Genomic DNA, 21,714 nt, shown 5'->3' on the forward strand with positions numbered 1-21,714 from the left:
TTTGTTTACCCCCCCCCCTCTTTCCCCTCCCTCTACATCTCTTAAACCAACGTATCACTTTTTGCAGCATGTTTACCATATAAGTTTCTCCAAAGAATAGAACTTGCAAGTTCACTTTGGTACATTAGTAGATACTATATGGGATTTAAGAATATAAACTATCTGGTAGTAGATCTCAACACTAGAGTGAGAGACACTCACAAACTATAAAGTATCCAAGAAAAGTGCTCCTTTATATTATCACAATGAGTGTTCCCAACAAAAGTAAAGCGGTTGGTTGTTAACTCGCAGAAAAATTAATAAAGACAGGAAAAATTTCAACCCAACGTTTTAATTAATAGGTCCATGTAATCCTATCACTCACGATTTGTTTGGAAAGTTCCTTGTCCTCATAAGGTAAAATAAGTGGGATTTAAAGTTTTTCTCTTTATGTAGTTGCTAATTGCAGTTTCTATGTCCGAATGCCAAGTTCAAGAACACTGCTAACGTTTACCACAAAAGTGACAACATAACCAACACATAACACAAAAGAAATTCTACCCATTTGGCTCAAACAAAGAAGTCTTAAATTCTTCCAGGTTGTTTTCTATCAAACAGAGCTATAATATAACTTTGTGACATCTTGTCTTCGAATTATGAATACTTTCCGACGATAATTAAATTGATAGGAAGGTTATTGGGTCTGTTAATGCTTTGTATAACTGGTTTTTGAAGTGAAATGGGTAACCAAATTGGGTGTGGTACATGTCACCCAATGAGCGAGCACTAAAGAGCCATAAAAGCAGGTGTTAAAAAAGTGAAAATGGTCCAAAGTACTATACATATACACAATGCACTTAATTAGATATTGCATGTATAAAGATCTTGTTGCAATGGATGTGCAATTTCTTAGTGTTTGTTATGTTTGTTGTACTTAACTAAGGTATATAACAGAATGGCTTTTGGTCCTACACTCCTACTTGTGTCTAACTGATGCTTTGAACTTAGTGGTTATGGGTTCAAGACTCAAAGTTAACAGTGTGTGTGTGTTTTCTTTGTTTATCCTTGCATTCTTAAAAGCTACCAATTGAAATTGTATTTTGCGATTGATTGATGTATTTGGAAAGTTCCTTGTTCTCAGAAGGTAAAATAAGTGGGATTTAAAGTTTTTCTCTTTATATAGTTGCTAATTGCAGTTGCTAGATTATACAAAGATATTGACATAAAGAAAAGTAGAAAAGTAGAAAATTAAGAAAGAAGACTTGAATTCTTAGAATCTTAGTTACTTACTTCTTGTGTAGAGATGAGACTTCTGTATTATGTCACTCTCACTCAGTCGGAGTCGGTCGGAGTCCACGAGAAAGGAGACGGCAACAGTCACTGACTTATGAACTTATGAACGGTGGCAATCGATTTTTTGCAACTTGGATTATGAACCAAAATTGAACAGTTCCTTGATTTTGTAAAGGCCTGGAAAAAATCTCCCGGAACTTAGCGTCGCAGTCAATCGTCGGCAGTAGGCAGCGGGCATGCAGTCAATCGTCGTCGGCAGACAGGCAACGGTCGGAGTCGGACGGCAGTGAGTGGTCGACGGTTTGTACTTCGGGTACGGCCACACGGGGATAGTCGCAAGAGGCAAGACGGGTCTCACTATTATTAGATAGCCCTACTACTAGCCAAGCAAGCCCCTATATGAAGGCCCAACGTAATCCCCTAACGAGTTCGGGTTTCAGGCGGGTTCGTGGGGTGGATCGTGGGATCCTACCCGATCCGCCATACCCACATAAATTTCGGATTCGGACATCGGGTGAAATCGGGCGATTATTTCGGTTTCGGTTTCGGGTTTCTTCGGGCGGGTTAATCGGGTAATTCGGGTTTTTCGGTTTTTGCTCAGCCCTACTTTTAATCCTTATTTTCAACTATTAGAAAATTGTCATGTGAGTCGCACATGACTATTTTAGTATTTTGGGGTAAGGACCAAATTTGTAAAATATTTTATTAAATAACTTTATCCATAGATTATACATAAATTAAGGGACCAGTTTCGTAAATATCTCATAAAATAAAGAGGGTGAGAGGGATGAAATATTCAGAGACGGAAACAAAACTAGGGTTCTCTTCTATGCTTTGGAACCTGGAGGAGAAAATAGGGGCTGTGTGGCTTCTCAATTGGCATCCCTTTTCAATAAGAGCAACTTCTTCAGCTTCAATCGCAGGTTAAATGTACGTTTTCTTTATAATTTAATCTTTCTTTTACGATATTTTTCTAATCGATCGCTGTTTGTTTGCTGATGATCTTAGGTTTAATTCTTGGTACCACGATTAGATTATTAAATGGAATTGACAATTTTATTACACTAAAATTATGGGGGTAATTACATTAAGGATGAACATTAGTTTGGAAGCACTTTGCAATTTCTCGTTTCCTTTTTTTTTTTGTGATATCGCTATAAACATGTTCTTTTAACGGTATTTCATTGAAATCATGATGGTTATGTTTGGATTTATACTGTTTTTTGTGATATCGCTATAAACATGTTCTTTTAATGGTATTTCATTGAAATCATGATGGTTATGTTTGAATTTATACTGTTTCTCTGTCTTTAATTTGGTACATTGATGTAAACGGATAGGGTTTGACATAAAAGATACTTGGGATTTATTGCGTTAAAAGGATATTGATGATAAAATGGCATCTTGATATGTAGGTATGCCTTTTTATGGCTACTTGCTTTACATATGTTTTCATAAGTAGAACTGTAGAAGCGATAGTAAAGAAAATAAGATCTTAACCTTGTCATGATGTCTCTGTTTTTCTGGAAAATGTGCACAAGCAGGCCTGTCTATTTTTACTTTCATTCAAACGCAGGATAGGCTTTTGATATATATATATATATTGTTTTGTTTTTGTAGAATATAAAGATAGGGACTAAGCAAGGATAGAGCGACAGCATTACATTAGTGTGCAAGGCACTAATATTTTAGTGGAAGCATGACAGCTCCAATTCAATGCTATAAATCCCAAGAAGCTGATGCAGCTGGAATGCTTATGTCTGGAGCACCTCAGCCTCCTACTCGCAGGTGGTATTTCAGCAGGAAAGACATAGAATGTCATACTCCATCAAGGTCTGATGGCATCGATTTCAAGCAGGAACAGCATCTACAAAAGCTGTACTGCTTTTTTCTGCAAGAGCTTGGCATAGAGCTTAAAGTGTAAGCACTTGTTCTCCTTCACTATCATGTGAGAAGGCACATGAACTCCGGAAGTATGAGAAGATAGCATATTTTATGATATAATATTTGAAAAACTTCTCTGATGATATTAGCTACAAGACTTCGTTTTCCTGGAAGTTTTTTTGTAGCTTTATCCAATTTGACGATGTTTTCTTATTAGAGATTACTTTTTGTTTTATGGGCAATACTTGTTAGATGATTTGTAATTTTTGTAGATTTGACGGGTTTATTGTCTTTCTTCTACTCTATTTATTTTGTGGAGTATTTGAAAGTGTTAGTAGTTTTGTAGGGTTTGATTTATCTTGTAAATTGATTTTAGCCTGTGGTTTCCCCAAGTTTATTGTAATTATTGCTTCATCGAGCTTTGGAACGACTGATAAGGTGACTCTTTCACGTATTCGAGTCATGGGAACATTCTTTTTGCAAGCCGCAAGGGAAATCCTTTGTGATAGGAAAGTCATGGATGTGAGTCATGGAGACAGCCTATTTGCAAAATGCAAGGGAAAGGCTGGGCGCAAAGCCTTCTTGATGGGATTTAAGAAAGAGTATAGTAGAGCCGGAGTGGTAACATGAAAATTTTGTCTTCAACTACTAGTGAGTACATATGCATGTTTCAGTGTTGAGCTTGCCTTCTCTGTAACCAATTAATATGTAACATCAGCTCTCTGCTAGCTTAAAGGAATTTCTAGTAAGGTGGTACCACTTCCTCTTTTTCTCTCATCCATAATTTCCTTACACTCTGTTCTCGTTTAAAAGTTTATATCACTATGTGCTAAATGGCAGTTGGTTATTGTTTCATATTGCAGGCCCCAGGTAACAATAGCAACAGCAATGATGTTTTGCCATCGGTTTTACATGCGGCAGTCCCATGCGAAGAATGATTGGCAGGTACATGTTTTGTTCAACATCTTTTTTCTTTTCTTAGATAATTTACTTTGATGATTTTGTTGTGTCCTTTGATGTTTGGCATATATATCCCTTGGGAAAGTAGATAACTCTTTGGCCAATCAAAGATATCCTACACAGACTTATAAAGTACATCTTGAATAAGGAAGTTGTGCATATGTGGATATGGAAACTGCAAGTTTAAGCGGTTTTCACCAATTAATAGAACCAAAAGAGAGATAAGACAAATCAGTAAAACCAAATAGAGTGAATTGTATAGTTTGAAAACAAATTGTCTTCAACCTCCAAGCTTGGTTTAGGACCTCTTTACCTCTCACAAATCTACTTGATCTCAGCATATCTTTTCACCTAAATGCTCTCAACTCTCTACACAGACATGATTTTCAAGTTATAAGTTCATTCCTAGTCAAACCACAGTTACCATACATTAAATCCAGTTCTCTCTTTGCTTGTTCAAACCATTTCACTTTTTCGATTTGAATGTGATGTCATTTTGCTAGACTGTCGTTTTAACTGTTTTAAGATTATAAGGTAAGGAACTTCCGATTTCTTAATATATTTTGAGTCCACCTAGGATTTCAGTACCGGCCAAGGGGTTGTCCTGTAAACACAGCAAAATTGAAGCTTAAATATTCATTTAAACTTCTCTTTTTTTTCTTTGTATTTGTTTTGTTACATAGGATTTTCAATGAAAGTTCTGTTGTCTTTTCTGCAATGAACTCCCTACTGCAATAATAATTCTATTTACATTTGCTTATGGTAAGGGTATGTAAAGTACAAAAGGTTAATGCACCCCACAAAGCAGTAAACACTCATTGTGCAAATAAAGAAAAGAAAATATAGTTATAAAGCTCCACCCCTTTACCCTGGACCAGAGGGAATGTAGAAGGGTTTTTGCAAGGAACTATGAAGCCATGTTGTGACCAACTTGCCAAAGCAGACAAACTACCATCAATGAAGATTGAACCATGTGAGTCGTCATTCACATGGGAAAACTGCTTGTGAGAGAATTATCACTTCTTTTGAACCTATCAAGACCATGAAACAGAGAAATAATTGCATGATCATGCAATATTTCTACTTCCTACCCCAACTCACTGTTACAAATTTCCAACTACCTCTCAAGCTTTGCTGACCATGCCTTATTGAATGACGCCTTCAGTATGCGAGAGACGGTAAAACTCTTTATTAAATTATACCACCAGTATGAAACTATGAATCTCAACAAGAATTATAGCTGAAAGCTACTGAGGTTTGATGTTGCCACTATTGAAGATCTAATGGAATGTGCCCTTAGCAAACAGTCTTCTTTACACCAGCTTATCTACATTCAAAGCCAGATAACATCTAAAACCTCATGGGTCCTAAAATGTGGCCAATAACGTTGTGATTGGCTGCTACACAAGGGGTCGAACAACTGCATGACTTCGGATACTTTTAACTCTTGGGCAAAGTTAATTGATTTAGCAGATATGTACTGTTCTTCTCTGCTGGCTGTCAAAATCAGTGTCCTGGTGTAATAATAGATTGTGTATTAGCATATATTATTTAATCATGGGAAAAGAACAGAAGAGGGTTGTATAGCTAACGAAACTCACCCAGTAAATCCCACTCGAAGAAGATTGTATAACTATATTTGGCAATCACAATGTAGAACTTAACAATGATTGCTTCTTGCAGACAATTGCAACTGTATGCATGTTCCTTGCTTGCAAAGCTGAAGAAACGCCACGATGGTTAGGTGAACTTGTTGTGGTGGCTTATAAGTTAATATACAAGTGGGATCCTTCAGCTTCACGGAGAATTCGGGTGTGGCAGACATACCTGTTAGCTATATCTTGGACATGTTTTCAATGTGGGTTCTTATCAGGCTCTTTATTCCTGTAGGAGATATATGATAAACAGAAGGAACTAATCTTAATTGGGGAAAGACTTCTCTTGGCTACTATTGCGTTTGATCTGAATATAGAACATCCATACAAGTCACTTGTTGCGGCTCTTAAGAGATTGGGTATTACACACAAAGAACTTGTAAAAGTAGCATGGAATTTTGTGAATGACTGGTATGTTGTATGCTATTTTTTTTTTCATGGGATCTTATAGATCTTTGAAAGTATATTCTTTTCAATTACATACACTGATTTTGATGCATTATCTATATAGGCTCCGTACCTCACTGTGCTTGCAGCACAAACCCCATTATATTGCCGCTGGTTCTCTGTTTCTTGCTGCCAAGGTTAAGAAGGTGAAATTACCTACAGCAAAAGGGAAGGCTTGGTGGATGGAATTTGATGTTTCACCCAAGCAATTAGAAGGCATGTTGAAACAAAATTATGTTACTCTTAACTTTTTCTTCCCATCAAACTTAACATTTTATATGGGCCGTTCACACCATCTATTATTCTATATTACTAGTTCATTCTCAAAGTCGACCTTTTAATTTAACCAACCCCACAGTTCTTATGTTTCATGAGCTTTTAGTATCATAAACGTTAGTTAGAGATCATGACTTTCTGTTCCTAAACCTGTTTGTACTGCCTAGCATTGCTAATTGTTATATAATGCTAATCATTTGCTATCCTTTTTGTAATTAGAATCATTATGATGTTGCTATCGACTCATATAATCTTGTAATATTCTGAAAACCAGTGTTAATTTGAGGATGTCTAAATTTTTAGGGAGGTTCTGGTTGGTTAATCTTTTACTATTCATTTGCTATATGCCACTCCGAATATCCTGATTTCTTTATTAAGGGACTGGCTATTATCATTTTATTTACCCATCTTTCCCATTCACTTGGGTTATGTTTTGCAGGTTCTATAATTTTTTACTCTTGCCGTGATTGCAAGTGATTGCCTTTCCTTGTGTCTTATGAATCTTCCCCTTCCTTTTTTCAGATGTCATCCAACAGATGATGAGTTTGTGGGAACAGAGTCAGAGCCAAACCCTAACACTGAAGGATCAGAATGTAACTGAATCTCTAATCAGAAAAGCGACAATCTATAGTCCACAATCCTCCACTTTGAGTGGCTCTAGTATTGTTCAGGATTCCAAGATGACCGCTTCTATGGATGCTGGTGGACCTGCAAAAGCTGCAACGTCTAATTGTGTCAAGAAACAGGCCTTTGACAACGTCCATGATACATCCAGAGAAACAATAAATTGTCATACCAGTGATAGTGGCAGTGCAAAAGATGTGACATCTGACTGTGTCAAGAAACACGCTTTTGACAATGTCCAAGGTGCATCAAAGGAAACACCAAATTGCCAAACCAGTGATACCGGCAGTGCAGTTAGTGTTGTTGAGGATGGCGATAGTGGTGAACCTGTCACAGTGAAGTCTGATCTAAGTTCAAGTTGCAAGATAGTTTCAGTGGGAGGTATAGTTGGCAATGGCCAGGTAGATGTAAATCGAATCAGAGAAAAGCTTAAGAAAAGGAATTTTGTTAAAACTATGAAAAGAAAGCACGTAGAAGACTTGGATGATGAAATCGATGGTGAAGCCTGGATAGAGAGAGAGTTGGAGGATGGCATAGTGCTGGAATCTTCATATGCTCAGAAGCAAATCAAGATTTAAAGTTTTGGTAATTCCCACCTCTATTGTTTCCGGAAGGGCCTTCTTGTTTGGAGGTGGGATTTGATCATTTTGTAAGTATTGTAACAACACTATTTAATAGTTGTACAATTATCTTCAGGCATTGTTGACAGTCTTCATCTCTTGCTCTTTTTTAACAGTTTTACTAGAAATTCAATTTCCACAAAGGTTTTATCAATGCTGGTTTTTTCCTCCATAAAGAAACCATTTTTACTGCTACTTTTTGGTTGATGGGGGAAAAGGGCTGTTGCAGACTTGCAGGTTGAGAAGTTGGAGGGTAGTGAAAGTTAGACCCTCATCTTTTTTATTGCATTCCAGATAGAAGTTACAGGAAATCAGCCATACGGACTGCTTATCGATTTCTGTCAAATAGATAGAGTTGCACCATCCTCTTCAAGGCCCAGCCTCAGCTTTTTACCTGTTAACAAGTAACTCCTGTTCTCGGTTCAACTGTTTTGCATATCTGTATTTTGTATTTTTTATGATCCTTGAATTGATCAACATATAAGTAGCCAAAATCTTCTTTTGTGATATGCTCACTTGCTTTACTGCTAGAGAGTTGTAGTTTTTTCAAGTTGCCAGCCATAGTGTTATATTACGAAGATCATAACACATTCCTAGTTTCCTAGAGGTTGAAATGCTATGTGATTGGCTCTCCTATTACTTAGATACAAACTAATTGCCTAAATTTCAATATGCAACTTCTATTTAATTACAACAAGGTGAGCAATAATGAGAAACAGAATGAGCAAAGAATAAATAGCAAAACAAAACAACATTGTGTCCTTTTGAAATCATCTTAACTTTAAATATCTTAAGGGTTAATGGATAAAGCTTTATATTATGCAAGTGCTTTGGAATAAATGACTTGATTAGTTTTTTTCTGCCTAAGCAAGTTATCTTAAGTTACAGAACAGTTACTCCAGCTAGGATGCTTGACATATCTTGCGTGAAATTTTGATAAACAGTTAAACAGGTTAACAACTATTGCTTGAAGATTATTGGTGATTAAACCCTGATTTTGCTAAACCTGCCTTGATCTCTAAGTTGTAGATGCGTGTTTCTTCCTTTCTTTGGATATGTGATAGATCATCAATTAGAGTTTCTTATGGTTATGGTAGTTCCTGCAAAGCTTATGCCTTCATGCCTTAAACTGGACCTCTTAAAGATAAACTGATAAACATACATGCTTAATCTCCAGAAAAGGACTAATTACTATAGGTTTCCTTGACTAAATCAATCTAATATCGGATGAAGTTACCAGTTCTAGATACTAATATAAATCGGCTGTAGGAAAGCATGCACTGATGCTATTCATGTTCAAAATCCTTGATTATTTTATCCTTCTCTAAGGCCTGATGCGTCCCATTTATTGCAATAAATTAAGGTTAAGTTGTCTTCAAGCTAATCTCGCTGTTGGTTTTCAATAAATAGGCAATTATTCTGGAGTTATATCATATATGAATATCAGCATCCCTGACGTTGGCTCTCCTTATATGCATATATATATATATATATATATATATATATATATATATATATATATATATATATATAGTTGTTTTGCTGTTCAAAGAGTTCTCTATTGTTTGACCAAGCTTTAATGTGGTTCCTTCTGTTAAAATCTTATTACAATTTTCACGCACCCAGTTACATGACCTGCTTCATGTTAATAGTAATCCATCTAATTTGAAGGCGTATGAAACAAGGTAGAGATATAAAGATCAGGCTGGAGAGGTGATTGAAGTTTGATCATCATAGCTGATCTTTCTTCTTACAAGTGACATAGAGGTATGTACAGTATGTTCTTTATTTTGGATTTTTAGTTATTAAAAACTAGTACATGGCTTCATGAAAGTTGGTGCTTTTCAATATGAGTTCTCCTCTGGCTTTTATAATTGAAACATCTAATCTGAACACTTCAATAGTACACTCCACAAGATCGTTTATTGGTCAAGCAAAATTAACTTTAGAACTTCTGAGTAGGAGTCTTATCCTATTACTGAACCATCTTCCACTGATCATTTAGGGCTTGTTTGGTAGCAGCTTAATGGGACTCAGCTTATTCGGTCACCTATACATGATTGTTTGATAGTGGCTAAATGATATAGAAAGTGACTTATCCACTAAGCTTCTAGAGGTAGCTTTATATAGAAAGCCAAGTTTTTTCCAAATCTGTTCCTCTCAATTAAAAAACATGCTTCCATCTATGAAAAAACCTTCCCAATCTATACAGACAGATTAATCCACACAAACATCTTTATCCATACATGACTTAATAGAAAACCAACCAAACAGCCCCTTACTATGATGAACTTGTGCTCCTGCATTACTTATTTTTGTTGACGGGTTATTCAAGAGAATAGTTTATTTAAATGCATGACTTTCTAATAGGTTTAAGAACGTCTTTGTGTAGCTGAAGAATGCCTATTCTTAGCACAAGAATACAATCATGTTCATGCTTTAAAAATAATTATGTCTGCAGGATATTCTTCTAAATAACTCCTTTAACCATGGTCGAGTCGTTAAAACAAACAAAATAGTTGCCTCCACCATCTTGGTACACCAGGTTCACACCTATAATTTTCTTTTTCTTTAGCATGTGACATCAAACCAAATCAAACGAGCCTAGTATATCCCACCACGGGGGGGGGGGGGGGAGTCTGGGAGGGTAAGATGTATGCAAACCTGACTTATATCTCAAAGAGAAACATTGTTTCCTTGAAAACCCTGTCTTTATCACTCTGTTTACCTGATTAGTACTTGTAATGATTTCCTCAGCCAAGGTCGGGTAGTTTGTGCCAAACACACGCACACATGAACCACTTAGAAAGTGGCTTGATTAATGGCGGAAAGAAAGAAGCAAAAACAAAAAGGCTAGATTCCCTTAACAAGTAGATATAGATAACGCGGTCTGGCTATCGTTGGACATTTGGTCTACGTGATATGATATGTTCGGGCGTACAATCTGATGGAGCCACTTTCTTTGGTCATCTTCGCTTTGCTGCTTTTCTTTCGATGTTTAATTGACTCGAAAAAGAGAGGTCTGCTTTACTTATCCAATCAATTTCCACACATGGCTTTTGCTTTATTTTGCAACTGCTTTATTTTTATTTTTTATTTACCAGAAATGTGAATACTTGAAGACCAAGTTTTCAAGTTAGCAGGGAGTGTTTTAACCATTATAATCATTGTAAATTATCGCTGTCATTGATTTTGGCTCATGAACGGATGGTTTTCCCGTTATTGGACGATGCTTCTAAACGACTCTTTGAATCGATGGTCAAATTTATTTCATTACTAATGAGTCGGATAGACTTTTTTGACGCAAAAGAAAAGCAAAAGTCATGAAAAGTCGAGGTGAAATGGTGAAATGGGAAGGAAGGCTAAAAAGATGTACTTGTAGGTTGAGGTGGAAAGATTGATGTGAACTTTTTGAACGTTTGATGCTTAGCAAAATCACGAATGGAGGCCAGTCTTTTTTCAAACCCTTTGTGTAAAATCTTTATGCTTAAGGGGCCCTGCTTACCAGATACTTACTGTTTTAAGTGCTTGGTGGCTGAAGTCACCATTATCACTTATCTTAGAGTAACATTTTTGGCCATCAAAATGAATGAATAGTTGGTAAGTGTATTTTACTTGCTAAGCGATGACTGGGCAAGTCTTTTCCTTCATCAGGTAAGATCTCGGTTGTTGCTAGGTCTTTTACTGGGTAAGATTTTCAGTACTTTGACTTGTCATGCTTACCAAGGTAAGCTCCTAACAGATAAGCGTTTGGTAAATGGTCCTTAAGATAACGTGTTAGAAGCGTTTTTTTTATACCATATCTTGATTGAATCTAGGGTCAAATATAACGTGTCTTTTATTTTTATGGGAAAGTATAGAAAAATCCAATGAACTTTTCCATTTTGAATTATTAAGTCTAAGAATTTATTTTTTTGATGAATAAATTTTCAAACTTTTTCATTTTGAATGATTAAGTTCTTGAATAATTCTTTAATAAATAAAACTATCAAACTTTTAGAAATTGGTTACCTACATTCTTTTAATCCAGAAAAATTTGAATCCAAAAAAATCACCTGTAGTTGGATAGGAGGGATTTAAAGTAAAAAAAAAAGTCCTAAATTAGTTTGACTGTTTCCAAATCCTATATCATTCAAACCTTTACATCCAACATTGCTTCTCTCCACCTTTTGCTATCTCATTGCCGTGGTTAATCCCTACCATTGATCTCTCTCTTTTTGATTTGTTTTTGTCTTATGATTCTCTCTTTTCTACAATAATCCAATGAAGTACGTATAAAAAGATTAAAAAAAAGAGGGAGAACAAAAAAGCACTCAAGAGAGTGCATTGGTAACGGCCAATGATAGTGATGAGCAGTGATAGAGTGTGAACGACGATAGGGCTGCATAGGATGGAGAGAGGAAGGGATAGCGTTGGGTGCAAGGAGTTTGAATGACGTACGGTCTAAGAATTGTTAAACCGACTAAGGTTTTTTTACTTTAAAACTTCAATTACTAGTTACTGGTAGTTTTTTTGGGTTTAAAAGATGTGGGTAATCAATTTCTAAAAATTTGATAGTTTATTCATTAAAAAACTGTTCAGGGACTTAATCATTCAAATGAGAAGTCGATAGAGTTGGCTAGACCCCCTGCCATGTAGAAAACACTAAAATGCTTAAAGATTCTTGATGGGGAACCCGTTACTCTTTTCGCTGTTATCAAGCTAGCTAAATCTCATTTCCCTTTAATTGTTTATTCATCAAAAAAAAGTTAAAGAAACTTAATCATTTAAAATAATTTTTTTTTGAGTTAATTGGTTCATAAAAGTTGAATCTATAACATGAAGGCTCAATATAATTGATGCATGTATATTTTTGGCGTTCAGTTTGGTCCAGACCGACAAAATGCTCAAATCGCAGACCAGACCGGATCGAACAGTTGTAAAAAATTTCAAATTGAACCGGATCGCCAAACTGTTCAAACCGTAAAAAGCGGTCTAGTTTAACTTAGTTCGACCGATTTAAGCGGTCCAACGATTTTTTTAAACACTCCAAATTCTCGCATCCAAGATGAACTCAACCAAAAACAATAGCGTGTTTTTTTTTTTTTGATTGTATTGTAATGTCTTTTATTTAATGTTATTAAATTAAAAAAACCAAAAAAATATAACTCTATTAACGTTAAAGTGTGAGAAGGAAATGATGACGCAGTATTGTTTCTTGGTTATTAAAGTTTCGATATTAGTATTTTGTCCATTTTATAATCGAATAAATGATTACGAAATTATTTTTAAAATCATTTCCAAGTGAAATTTTAAAATCAGTTATATTTTAAATGTCCATTTTCCTTTTCTTTAAATACATTCTTCAATATCTTATGAATATTTATATATTATAATTAACTACAAGTATACTCGTGTAATGCAGCGAAATACATATTGATTTTAATATTTTATTTTATTCTTTATTTCAGTCGATGTTATAATATGATCTTATGTGATTTTGAAAAAACGATGATGTTTTTATTTTTAAATAAAATATAAATTTAAAAATACCATAAAAATTTGACAAAAATATATCGATATATAGTATCAAATTAACTATTTAAAATTCCTAATTTTCGTGTAATTTTTTATTATAATTTAATTTAGGTTCAATAACGAAATAATTTATATTTGGTTTAATAATATAATTTTCTTATAAAGATAATAATTAATTATTTTAGAACTCGCTAATTATATTTTAGATTTTTTATATTTTAAAATGAGATGTTTATCCTCTATTTAATTATGTTTATCCGTAATTAGTTACACGAATTCAAACATGGAGCAATAATAAGTTGTACTTATGCATAATTTACTTGTAATCTTGAATTTTAAGTAATATGCTTCAACATACAGTACTTTATGCATAAAAAATGATTTTTAAGAATTTTTATCAAATACTTTATAATATAGTACAAATTATATATTAAATCAAAATCTTTTTATTAATGTTATTAAAAATACAAAAAATATTTGGTTATTAAACATTCAAATGATTGTGACATAAAAAATATAAAGAAAGTTGAGGGTAATATTAAATTGGTAAGTGGGATATGTTATGTTAGATATTTGTGTGGGCATATATTCTCTTTTGTCTTCTTCTTAGACAAACTTTTAAGTCGTCTAAACTTTACACCCCCTTTCCACATTTATTCCTTCACCATTTTTTTATAATAATTTTGGTATTTGATTTTTGTTACATTTATCGAATTAAAAAAATATATATATTTTTAAGGTTTATTAATTTGAAATTTTTATACATACAATACATAATAATCCTTGAAAGATGATTATACTGAAACCAGAATGCAATCGATAGCGACAATGAAATTGATACTGAAATTTCTTAAACCTTGTTCATTTTCTTTTATTTACACGTGATTGCTGATAAGAGGGAACACTTTAAACCATAACACATAAGAAGAGAAAGCATACATTTTGAACGGTAAGATGAAACAATAATTGGATGACAGAAGTTGGAGTTCATCTCAAAAAGTAAATAAACGCTACGAAATAAAAGACTTTTGCCTATGGACTTTTTCCTGGAAAATCTGTCGCTAAAGAGCGGTTCGTCACAAAAGTTGGTGGGTGATTCAAATTAGTGACAAACTACCCAGAGATTCTCTGGGTGATCCATCAGTATTTTATTGAAAAACATCAGATTCTACAGAACTATTGGTATTTTCTTGGTGATCCGTCAGTAATCACCTACAGAAATTTCCCTGGGTGATTTTGGTGGGTAAAAGTCATTAACCGGTTACCATGCTGATGTGACGAGTGATATGCTATCAACTCAGTATTATTTGCTGAAGCATTAACCGGATACCACATCACTCGCTATATCAACATGGTAACTGATTAATGTTTCTACCGGTTACCCGGGTACTTAGATGTTTAAAATTTTACATCTTAGGTACAAAAATGGAAGTTTTGAAAGTATGTTACTCAAAATAGGAATCAAGTTAAAATATGTTACTTTTTAATGCAATTTTCCCTTAATTAAATGATAATTCTATCATTCATAACTGAGAGATTAATGAAATCTCTATCTAATAATTAAGACTAGAGTTGAAAAGTATACATTACTTTTTGAAAGTGGACACTTACTTGGGGACAAACTAAAATAAAAACATGAACACTTATTTTAAGACGGACGGAGTGTTTGTTTTTGTTATTTGTAGACATCATTTATCTTATAACAATGAATTATTCTCTATAGTAATTTATATGTATTAATGATCGGTTAATATTTTTTCATATTATTTATAGACCAAGTTTCTATTTACTACATTTTTTTTACATATAATTAGTTACCGTGCAATTTAGACGTACATTTATTTATTTTTTTTTAATAAAAATCGGCAGAGGCATCATCCTTTTTTAAAAAGAAAAAACTTCAACATCAACCAGACAAACAATGCATAAGTTATCCACCCCCTTGTCGTTACTATTACTCATTTTATTTAATTTTACAACTTTGTTCCTAAATAAATCTCTCTCTCTCTCTCTCTCTCTCTTTATATATATATATATATCAAAATTTCACTAATTAGATTTTTATTAATTTTTTAAAATTATTTGTTGATGATTCTATTAAGAACCAACATATATTTATATAGACAATTTTTGGATCATTAACCAAAGTACTTATATTATCGTGCAACAAGCGGTTCCCACACTACTTTAATATAATTTAAACAACTCTCTCTCCTCTCTCCATAACATACATGCACACACACAAGGTGAACACATTGTGAATAATTTTACAAAAATATTATTATAATTTGTGAACACATTCCAAATCTACGAGATCTGGTATAACTTGTAAATATATTGTGAACATAAAATAAAACAACAAAATTAAATACAAATCTACCACTTGTGAGCGCCTAGTAAAAAAGTCTTAAGATTGTTTGTATTATGTGTTCACCTTGTGTGCATATTTAATTGTATGTGTGTGTGTGTATGTATGTCACAGAGAGAGGAGAGAATATATATATATATATATATATATAAAATTTAAATTTCTTAAAAAATGCATTAATATTTATTTAATAAATAACATTAATTATCTCATTAATTAATAACATTAATTTTCTTAAATTAGTGGGTTAGAATGGATCTAACAGATCTCCCAAATTTTGTAGTTCTCAAATTATTAAAACATACATATAAAAGGTTTCAAATACAAATCATGTAATTCTTTGTCTACTATGTAATATAAAGAGAAAACAAATTTATTTAATTCGATGATTAATAGGGGTGCTCATGGGTAGTGTTGATCGGGTTGAAGCTATCTGAACAAGTCAACCAATGTTTGCGGCTTGAAAAAATCTTAACCCAATCCAAACCAAATCAAAGTGTAACCCAACCCAACCCAAACCATATGGGTTGGTCAGGTTAGTTGGGTTGATATTTTGGTACATTAAAATATTCTTCTAACATTGAACATGTTGTTTTATCTACTTATAATTCATTTTTCATTATCATTCATTTGGTATAGCTTATCCATACACCTTAAATTATGAGGGAGTCACTGTAGCAAAGTTACATAGAACATTGATTTATTGGCATTAACACAAATACTTTACTGGCTTTAACTGAAAAGCATTAAATTTTATGATGCTTTCAAATTTTATACTTGAGGCACAACCTTATTTTACTGGCTTTAAATGAAAAGCATGAAATGCTGTAGCAAGATTGTTATGGTGCAACTAGGATGTCTAGATTTCATTTCATAGAACAATTTGAAAGCATCATAAAGCTTAGTAAATTTCAAACATAGATCGAGAAAGATGAAATAGGGTTTTATGTTTAGAAGAAGAATTTGAATGAAGCAAAGTTAAACAAGTTTGGATGTGGAAATCAGATCTTGATATAATTATTTTTAAAGAAAGAATTCAGTACAAATTGGAAATTAATTTTTTGCTTGGAGACTTGAGAGAGATTTATGGGATAGGGATGGATGTTTTCTCGAATTAAAAATGAAGTGTCCTGGAAATACGTTGGTTTTTGAATGTGAAAATCAAGGGTTTTGGTGGAGATACGTTGGTTTTTTTTAGTAGGATGGTTATTTAGTCATTTAAACTTAAAATATTAAGGGTATATTTGAAAATAAAAATAAAATAAAACTTCTTAAGCTTGTTGGAACTTTACTTCATGTAGTATTTCAAAAAGCTAGGTTATGGCCATCTAAAACAAGATTTTTACAATAAGCTCAAAAAATAAGGTAGATTATGGATGTAAAACATGACCTTAAGTGTATCAACAAATGAATCTTTAAGACGTTATCATATAAGTGACAAAGTGGACGAGTCTAACAATTCAATTATGAGTCAAAATCGGTAGAAGTTTTGGACGAATCAGGTCTTTGAACAATTTTCTTAAATATAACAATTTATAAAGTTCTAAATGAGTATACTTTTGATAACTTTAAGATGATTCAACTCATTATTTGAGTCAATCTCTTCAAACCATTTCCTTTTTGTCGGGTGAAATAACCTTGAAGGTTAGTTTAACTGGCAAATGAAGACTATATGTTGCGAGTTTGAGTCTTCTCAAGGCTATTGGGGATTATCATGACTGCTATCTTTAGGTACCTATAGGATTAATAGAGGTGCTCACAAGTTGCTCTGGACACCATGGTTAACAATTTTTTTTTTTTGGTTTAGTGGTGTAGGTCTAGATATGGTAGTTCATTAGTAGGCTTCTCTTTGGAAAACTCTATTTATTCTTGTGTGGATGGAAGGTAGTTCTAAATTCCTTGAATTATATATGATTCTAACAAGCGTTGTTTTTATATCTAGAAATGATCAAGTTATTACCTTCATGCGAGATTTGTTTACATGAATAAAAATATTACATTTAATTTAAATCTAGGATTTTCTCGTATTATGCTATCACATAATCATATTTCTTTTGATTCTTTTGATGTATATATATTGTTGGTCATGGAAAGTAATGACTTACACATGATGTGTAATCAGTAAGTTGATTTTTCATCCATAAAATTTGAGCTGTACAAATTCCAGTAGCAATATATTCAACTTGAACAGTAGATGTTCAAACTGAGTTTTCTTTCATGCTTGACCAACTCACAAGTTTACTATCAAGAATTTGGCAACTTCCTATTGTACTTTTTCTGTCTATTTGGCAACTTGCATAGTTAGAATCTGAATATCCAATGATATCAAAACCTGTGTCTTTGGGGGTACCAAAGACCTAAGATAAGAGTTCCCTTTAAGTATCTAAAAATTCTTTTTACTATAGCAAAATGGGATTCTTTAGAATTAGCTTGATATCTTGCACAGAGACATGTGAAAAACATAATATCTGGACGACTTGCAGTTAAGTATAAAAGAGAGTTAATCATTCCTCTATAGTTGGTTACATCAACTGTTTTCCATTTGGATTTGAATGTAACTTCAATGGAGGAGCCATTGTTGTTTTCATGGGTAAGCACTGGTCAAACTTAAATTTCTTTATCAGATCTTTGACATATTATTTTGACTACTAAAAATGCCATCATAGGTTTGTTTGACTTTTAGACCAAGATTAGCAAAATTTTCACCAAGAGAAACATCTGTTGCACCAAATATTATAACAGCTACATGTATTTGAACAAGAATGACATCATTATCAACTTTTTAAAGAAAGAGAGTGTTACCAATCTTGCTACAAATAAATTTATTTTCAAGAAGGAAGGAAGATAAAGTGTCATATCATGCCCAAGGAGCTTGTTTGAGACAATTTGCAGGTTGTTTCACATATATTTCTTCTGACTACTTTTCATTTAGAAAAACATTATTGACATCCATCTGGAAGACTTTGAAGTTTTTGTAAGCAACATATGCTAGAAAAATTCTAATAGCCATAACTCTCGCTACCAGAGAAAATGTTTCATAAATCTATTCCTTTTCCTTAGTGGTATCCTTGAGCCACTAGTATGGATTTGTTTATGATAACAATGCCATCTTCATCCATTTTGTTTTCGAATATCTATTTTGTACAAATAATGGTTTTATGAGCAAGTTTAGGAACAAGTTTCAGACCTTATTTCACTCAAATTAGATAGCTTCTTTTTCCATTGCACTTACCTAACTTGGATCTTCAATGACTTCTTCAATCTTTTTGGTTCTATAATAGACAAGAAGTTGACGTATAGGCATATATTTGCAGATATTCTTGTTTTGACTCCTATATGATCATATCTAATGATCTACTATATAGGGTGAACTTGTGTCCATCTTGTGGCAGGAGGAAGAGGAATAGGTAGGGAAATATTTGTAATATCGGATGAGGTGTTTGGAGAGAGAGGAGGGAAGGTTTCGGATAAAGGTAAGATTTAGGTAAGAATGAGTTGCTGAATATCATTGTCAATCATGGGATCCTTAGTTACTTTAGATTGATTATTGATTGGTTCAGAAGAGGAAGGATGATTAGAAGATTGAACATGAAGTATGTTTGAAGAGGATTCTTGAATAGATCTCATTAGATGTGAAAAGATCCATTCATTGAGCTCATCTTCATTAAAGGTATATGTGGATGATGAAGGTGGTGTTCCATTTTCATCAAAATGAACATGTATCGATTCATCAATATATTGTCTTCTCCAATTGTAGACTCTAAAAGTTCTAGAGAATAGAGACAATGCAAATATCCTACAAAGATTCTTTCATCAGATTTAGGATCAAATTTTTGAAAAAGGATATAACATATACATCCGAATATGTGAAAGCATATGATGTTTGGCTTTCGAACATGAAATAGTTGATAAGGAGCCTTATGATGTCTTTCCATAATTGTAGCTCGATTTTGAGTGAAACATGCAGTAATTAAAACTTCAACCCAAAAGTAAGTAGGCAAAAAAGCTTCACTAATCATTTATTTGGCACCTTCACACAAAGTTTTGTTTCTTCTTTCTACAACACCAATTAACTGAGGAGTTTTTGGTGCAAAAAAGTTTTAAGAAATACCCTTGCTTGAACAAAAATTTCCAAGAATGTAATTCTTGAATTCTATTCTATTATCACTTCTTAAAGAATGAACTGAAGTGTTGTTCAGTACTTCAATTTTTTTGATAAAGTGAAAAATCTCTTCAGTTGCATCACTTTTTGTCCGTAAGAAGAAAACCCAGGTATATCTTCAAAACTCATCCACAATCATAAGAGTGTATCTTTTTCCATCCTGACTTAGAATGTTCACTGGTCTACATAAATCCATGTGAAGAAGATGAAGAAGAGAAGTGATGAAAGAACAACTATTGTATTTGAAGCTCAATTTAGAATACTTCCATTTTTCACAAGATCCACACAACTTTTCTTTTGTGAAATATAAGGAGGGAAGTCCTTCAACCAATCCTTTAAGTAATTTAAATAATTATTCTGTGGCAGTCTATTGATGGTTTTGTAATTTACATGAGATAGATGTATATGCCACAACCAATTTTGCTCAAATGAAGCTCATTAAAAGAAGAAAACATGTTGATGAAATGAAGACAAACTTGAAGACATGTCAATCATATAAATATTGTTTTTGCGAAATCCAGAAAGAATTTCCACATTGTCATGAGAGAGAATATAATATTTTCCTTCAAAAAATTTGGGAGAAAACCTTTGTCATAGAGTTGACTAATGTTTAGAAGATTATGTTTAAGACCTTCTACACAGGCAACTTTGCTGAAAGTTACTGACCCGTTTGTCAACACACCATATTGAAAGTTGATCATTTTGAATCGTCACCAAAAATGAAAGATGGTCCTTTTACTAAAACTTAGTCTTTAATCAGGGATAAATAACCAATCATGTGCCTTGAACACCCATTGTTCAAGTAATATATTTGTGTATGACTTGGTCCTTGCATATGGTAAAAGATTAGTTACTAGGTGCCCTTTAGTAATGGGTCTTTTAAGAATGAGGTGAAATAAATTAAGATTTTCAGGAGAAGGATGATAGAATGAACAAAATAAGTCAAAATAATCTTTAGTTATTTTAACTAAAGGAGAATTGATATGTACCTGTTTTTTTAAACTTAAGATTTTTGATGAAATAGTTTTGGAGACAAATGATGTACTCTCAGTATTTTTCTTGTCTACACCACTTAGTTCAGTGAGGTAGACCCATTGATACCTGAGTCCGACTCTATGCAAGCTCTCCTCCACAATACCAAATAGCATCGACAACTCATAGATCCCAGAGTCTGACTCTACATGAGTTTGCCTCTACAATACACTCGATCCCAGAGTCCAACCCTACATGGGCCCCTTTCTGCAATACCAACACTACCACCATGCTTACTCGAGCATTGATCTCTAATGAGAACATCAAAGCTCCTCAATTATCAAAATGACTGACTCATGTGCCTATGGATCCAATGCACTACAGTCAAAATTACATGACTCCAATTGAACGATCAACACAATCAAAACATGTAATTCTCAAATAAGAATGCTATAAATGCAAATCATGCCTAAATTCAATAATGAGTAATTTAAACTGGGCAAATGTCACCAAAACTTAAATGGCCAAAATCAAGACTATAACCTCCCTACTTATTTGACTACTCACATGAAAGTCAACTTAAGCAATAAAATGCTCAATAAATAGACAAAGTCATGCCTAAAAGTATGGCTAACTCAATAACCCATCATTGGTTGGGAAAAATCATTTTCCAAATGAAGTTAAACCATTTATATTTTAAAAAAATGTCTCATAACACAATAGTATGAATTTTCCAAACCAAATACACTAAAAAAGCATATTCGTCAAATAATATCCATCTATAAAATAAATTATCGAAACAACACAGTCTTATGATTTATATATACTATATTATAAAACATTTGATAAAAACTCTTAAAACTCATTTTTTGTACACAAAGTACTGTTTATTGATGCATATTACTTAAAATTAAAAACTACAAGTAAATAATGCATAAGTACAACTTATTAAAGTTT

At 33.2% G+C, this 21,714-nt stretch overlaps 1 protein-coding gene across 6 annotated transcripts; it reads left to right on the forward strand.

Annotated features, from left to right (window-relative positions):
- The first annotated feature begins 2,076 nt into the window (after positions 1–2,076).
- LOC112524314 (cyclin-T1-3-like) lies at positions 2,077–7,982 on the forward strand. Of its 6 annotated transcripts, none has more exons than XR_003070386.1 (8): positions 2,077–2,195; positions 2,979–3,192; positions 4,020–4,101; positions 5,800–5,928; positions 6,007–6,182; positions 6,283–6,434; positions 7,017–7,767; positions 7,968–7,982. XR_003070386.1 is itself a non-coding variant. In XM_025134089.1 (7 exons), the coding sequence occupies exons 2-7, from the start codon at positions 2,972–2,974 to the stop codon at positions 7,694–7,696; spliced, it is 1,440 nt and encodes a 479-aa protein (XP_024989857.1). In that variant the 5' UTR covers positions 2,077–2,202; positions 2,893–2,971; the 3' UTR covers positions 7,697–7,825. The 6 variants fall into 6 exon arrangements, 4 of the variants coding, with proteins under 4 accessions (XP_024989857.1, XP_024989859.1, XP_024989856.1 ...); XR_003070387.1 differs by lacking the exon at positions 7,968–7,982 and adding an exon at positions 7,855–7,904; XM_025134089.1 differs by lacking the exon at positions 7,968–7,982 and having other exon boundaries at positions 2,077–2,202; positions 2,893–3,192; positions 7,017–7,825.
- The last annotated feature ends 13,732 nt before the right edge of the window (positions 7,983–21,714 follow it).

Source organism: Cynara cardunculus (assembly GCF_001531365.2).
Source record: "Cynara cardunculus var. scolymus isolate 2C chromosome LG 13, CcrdV1, whole genome shotgun sequence".
Taxonomy (NCBI): Eukaryota; Viridiplantae; Streptophyta; class Magnoliopsida; order Asterales; family Asteraceae; genus Cynara; species Cynara cardunculus.

What these genes read in the sequence shown, in the direction of transcription:
- LOC112524314 (XM_025134088.1), top strand. Translation starts at nt 2,102, where the DNA reads ATGCTTTGGAACCTGGAGGAGAAAATAGGGGCTGTGTGGCTTCTCAAT. An exon ending in ATGCGAAGAATGATTGGCAG is followed by an intron (nt 4,102 to 5,799) that starts GTACATGTTTTG and finishes TGCTTCTTGCAG; the next exon opens with ACAATTGCAACTGTATGCAT. An exon ending in TGGAATTTTGTGAATGACTG is followed by an intron (nt 6,183 to 6,282) that starts GTATGTTGTATG and finishes TTATCTATATAG; the next exon opens with GCTCCGTACCTCACTGTGCT.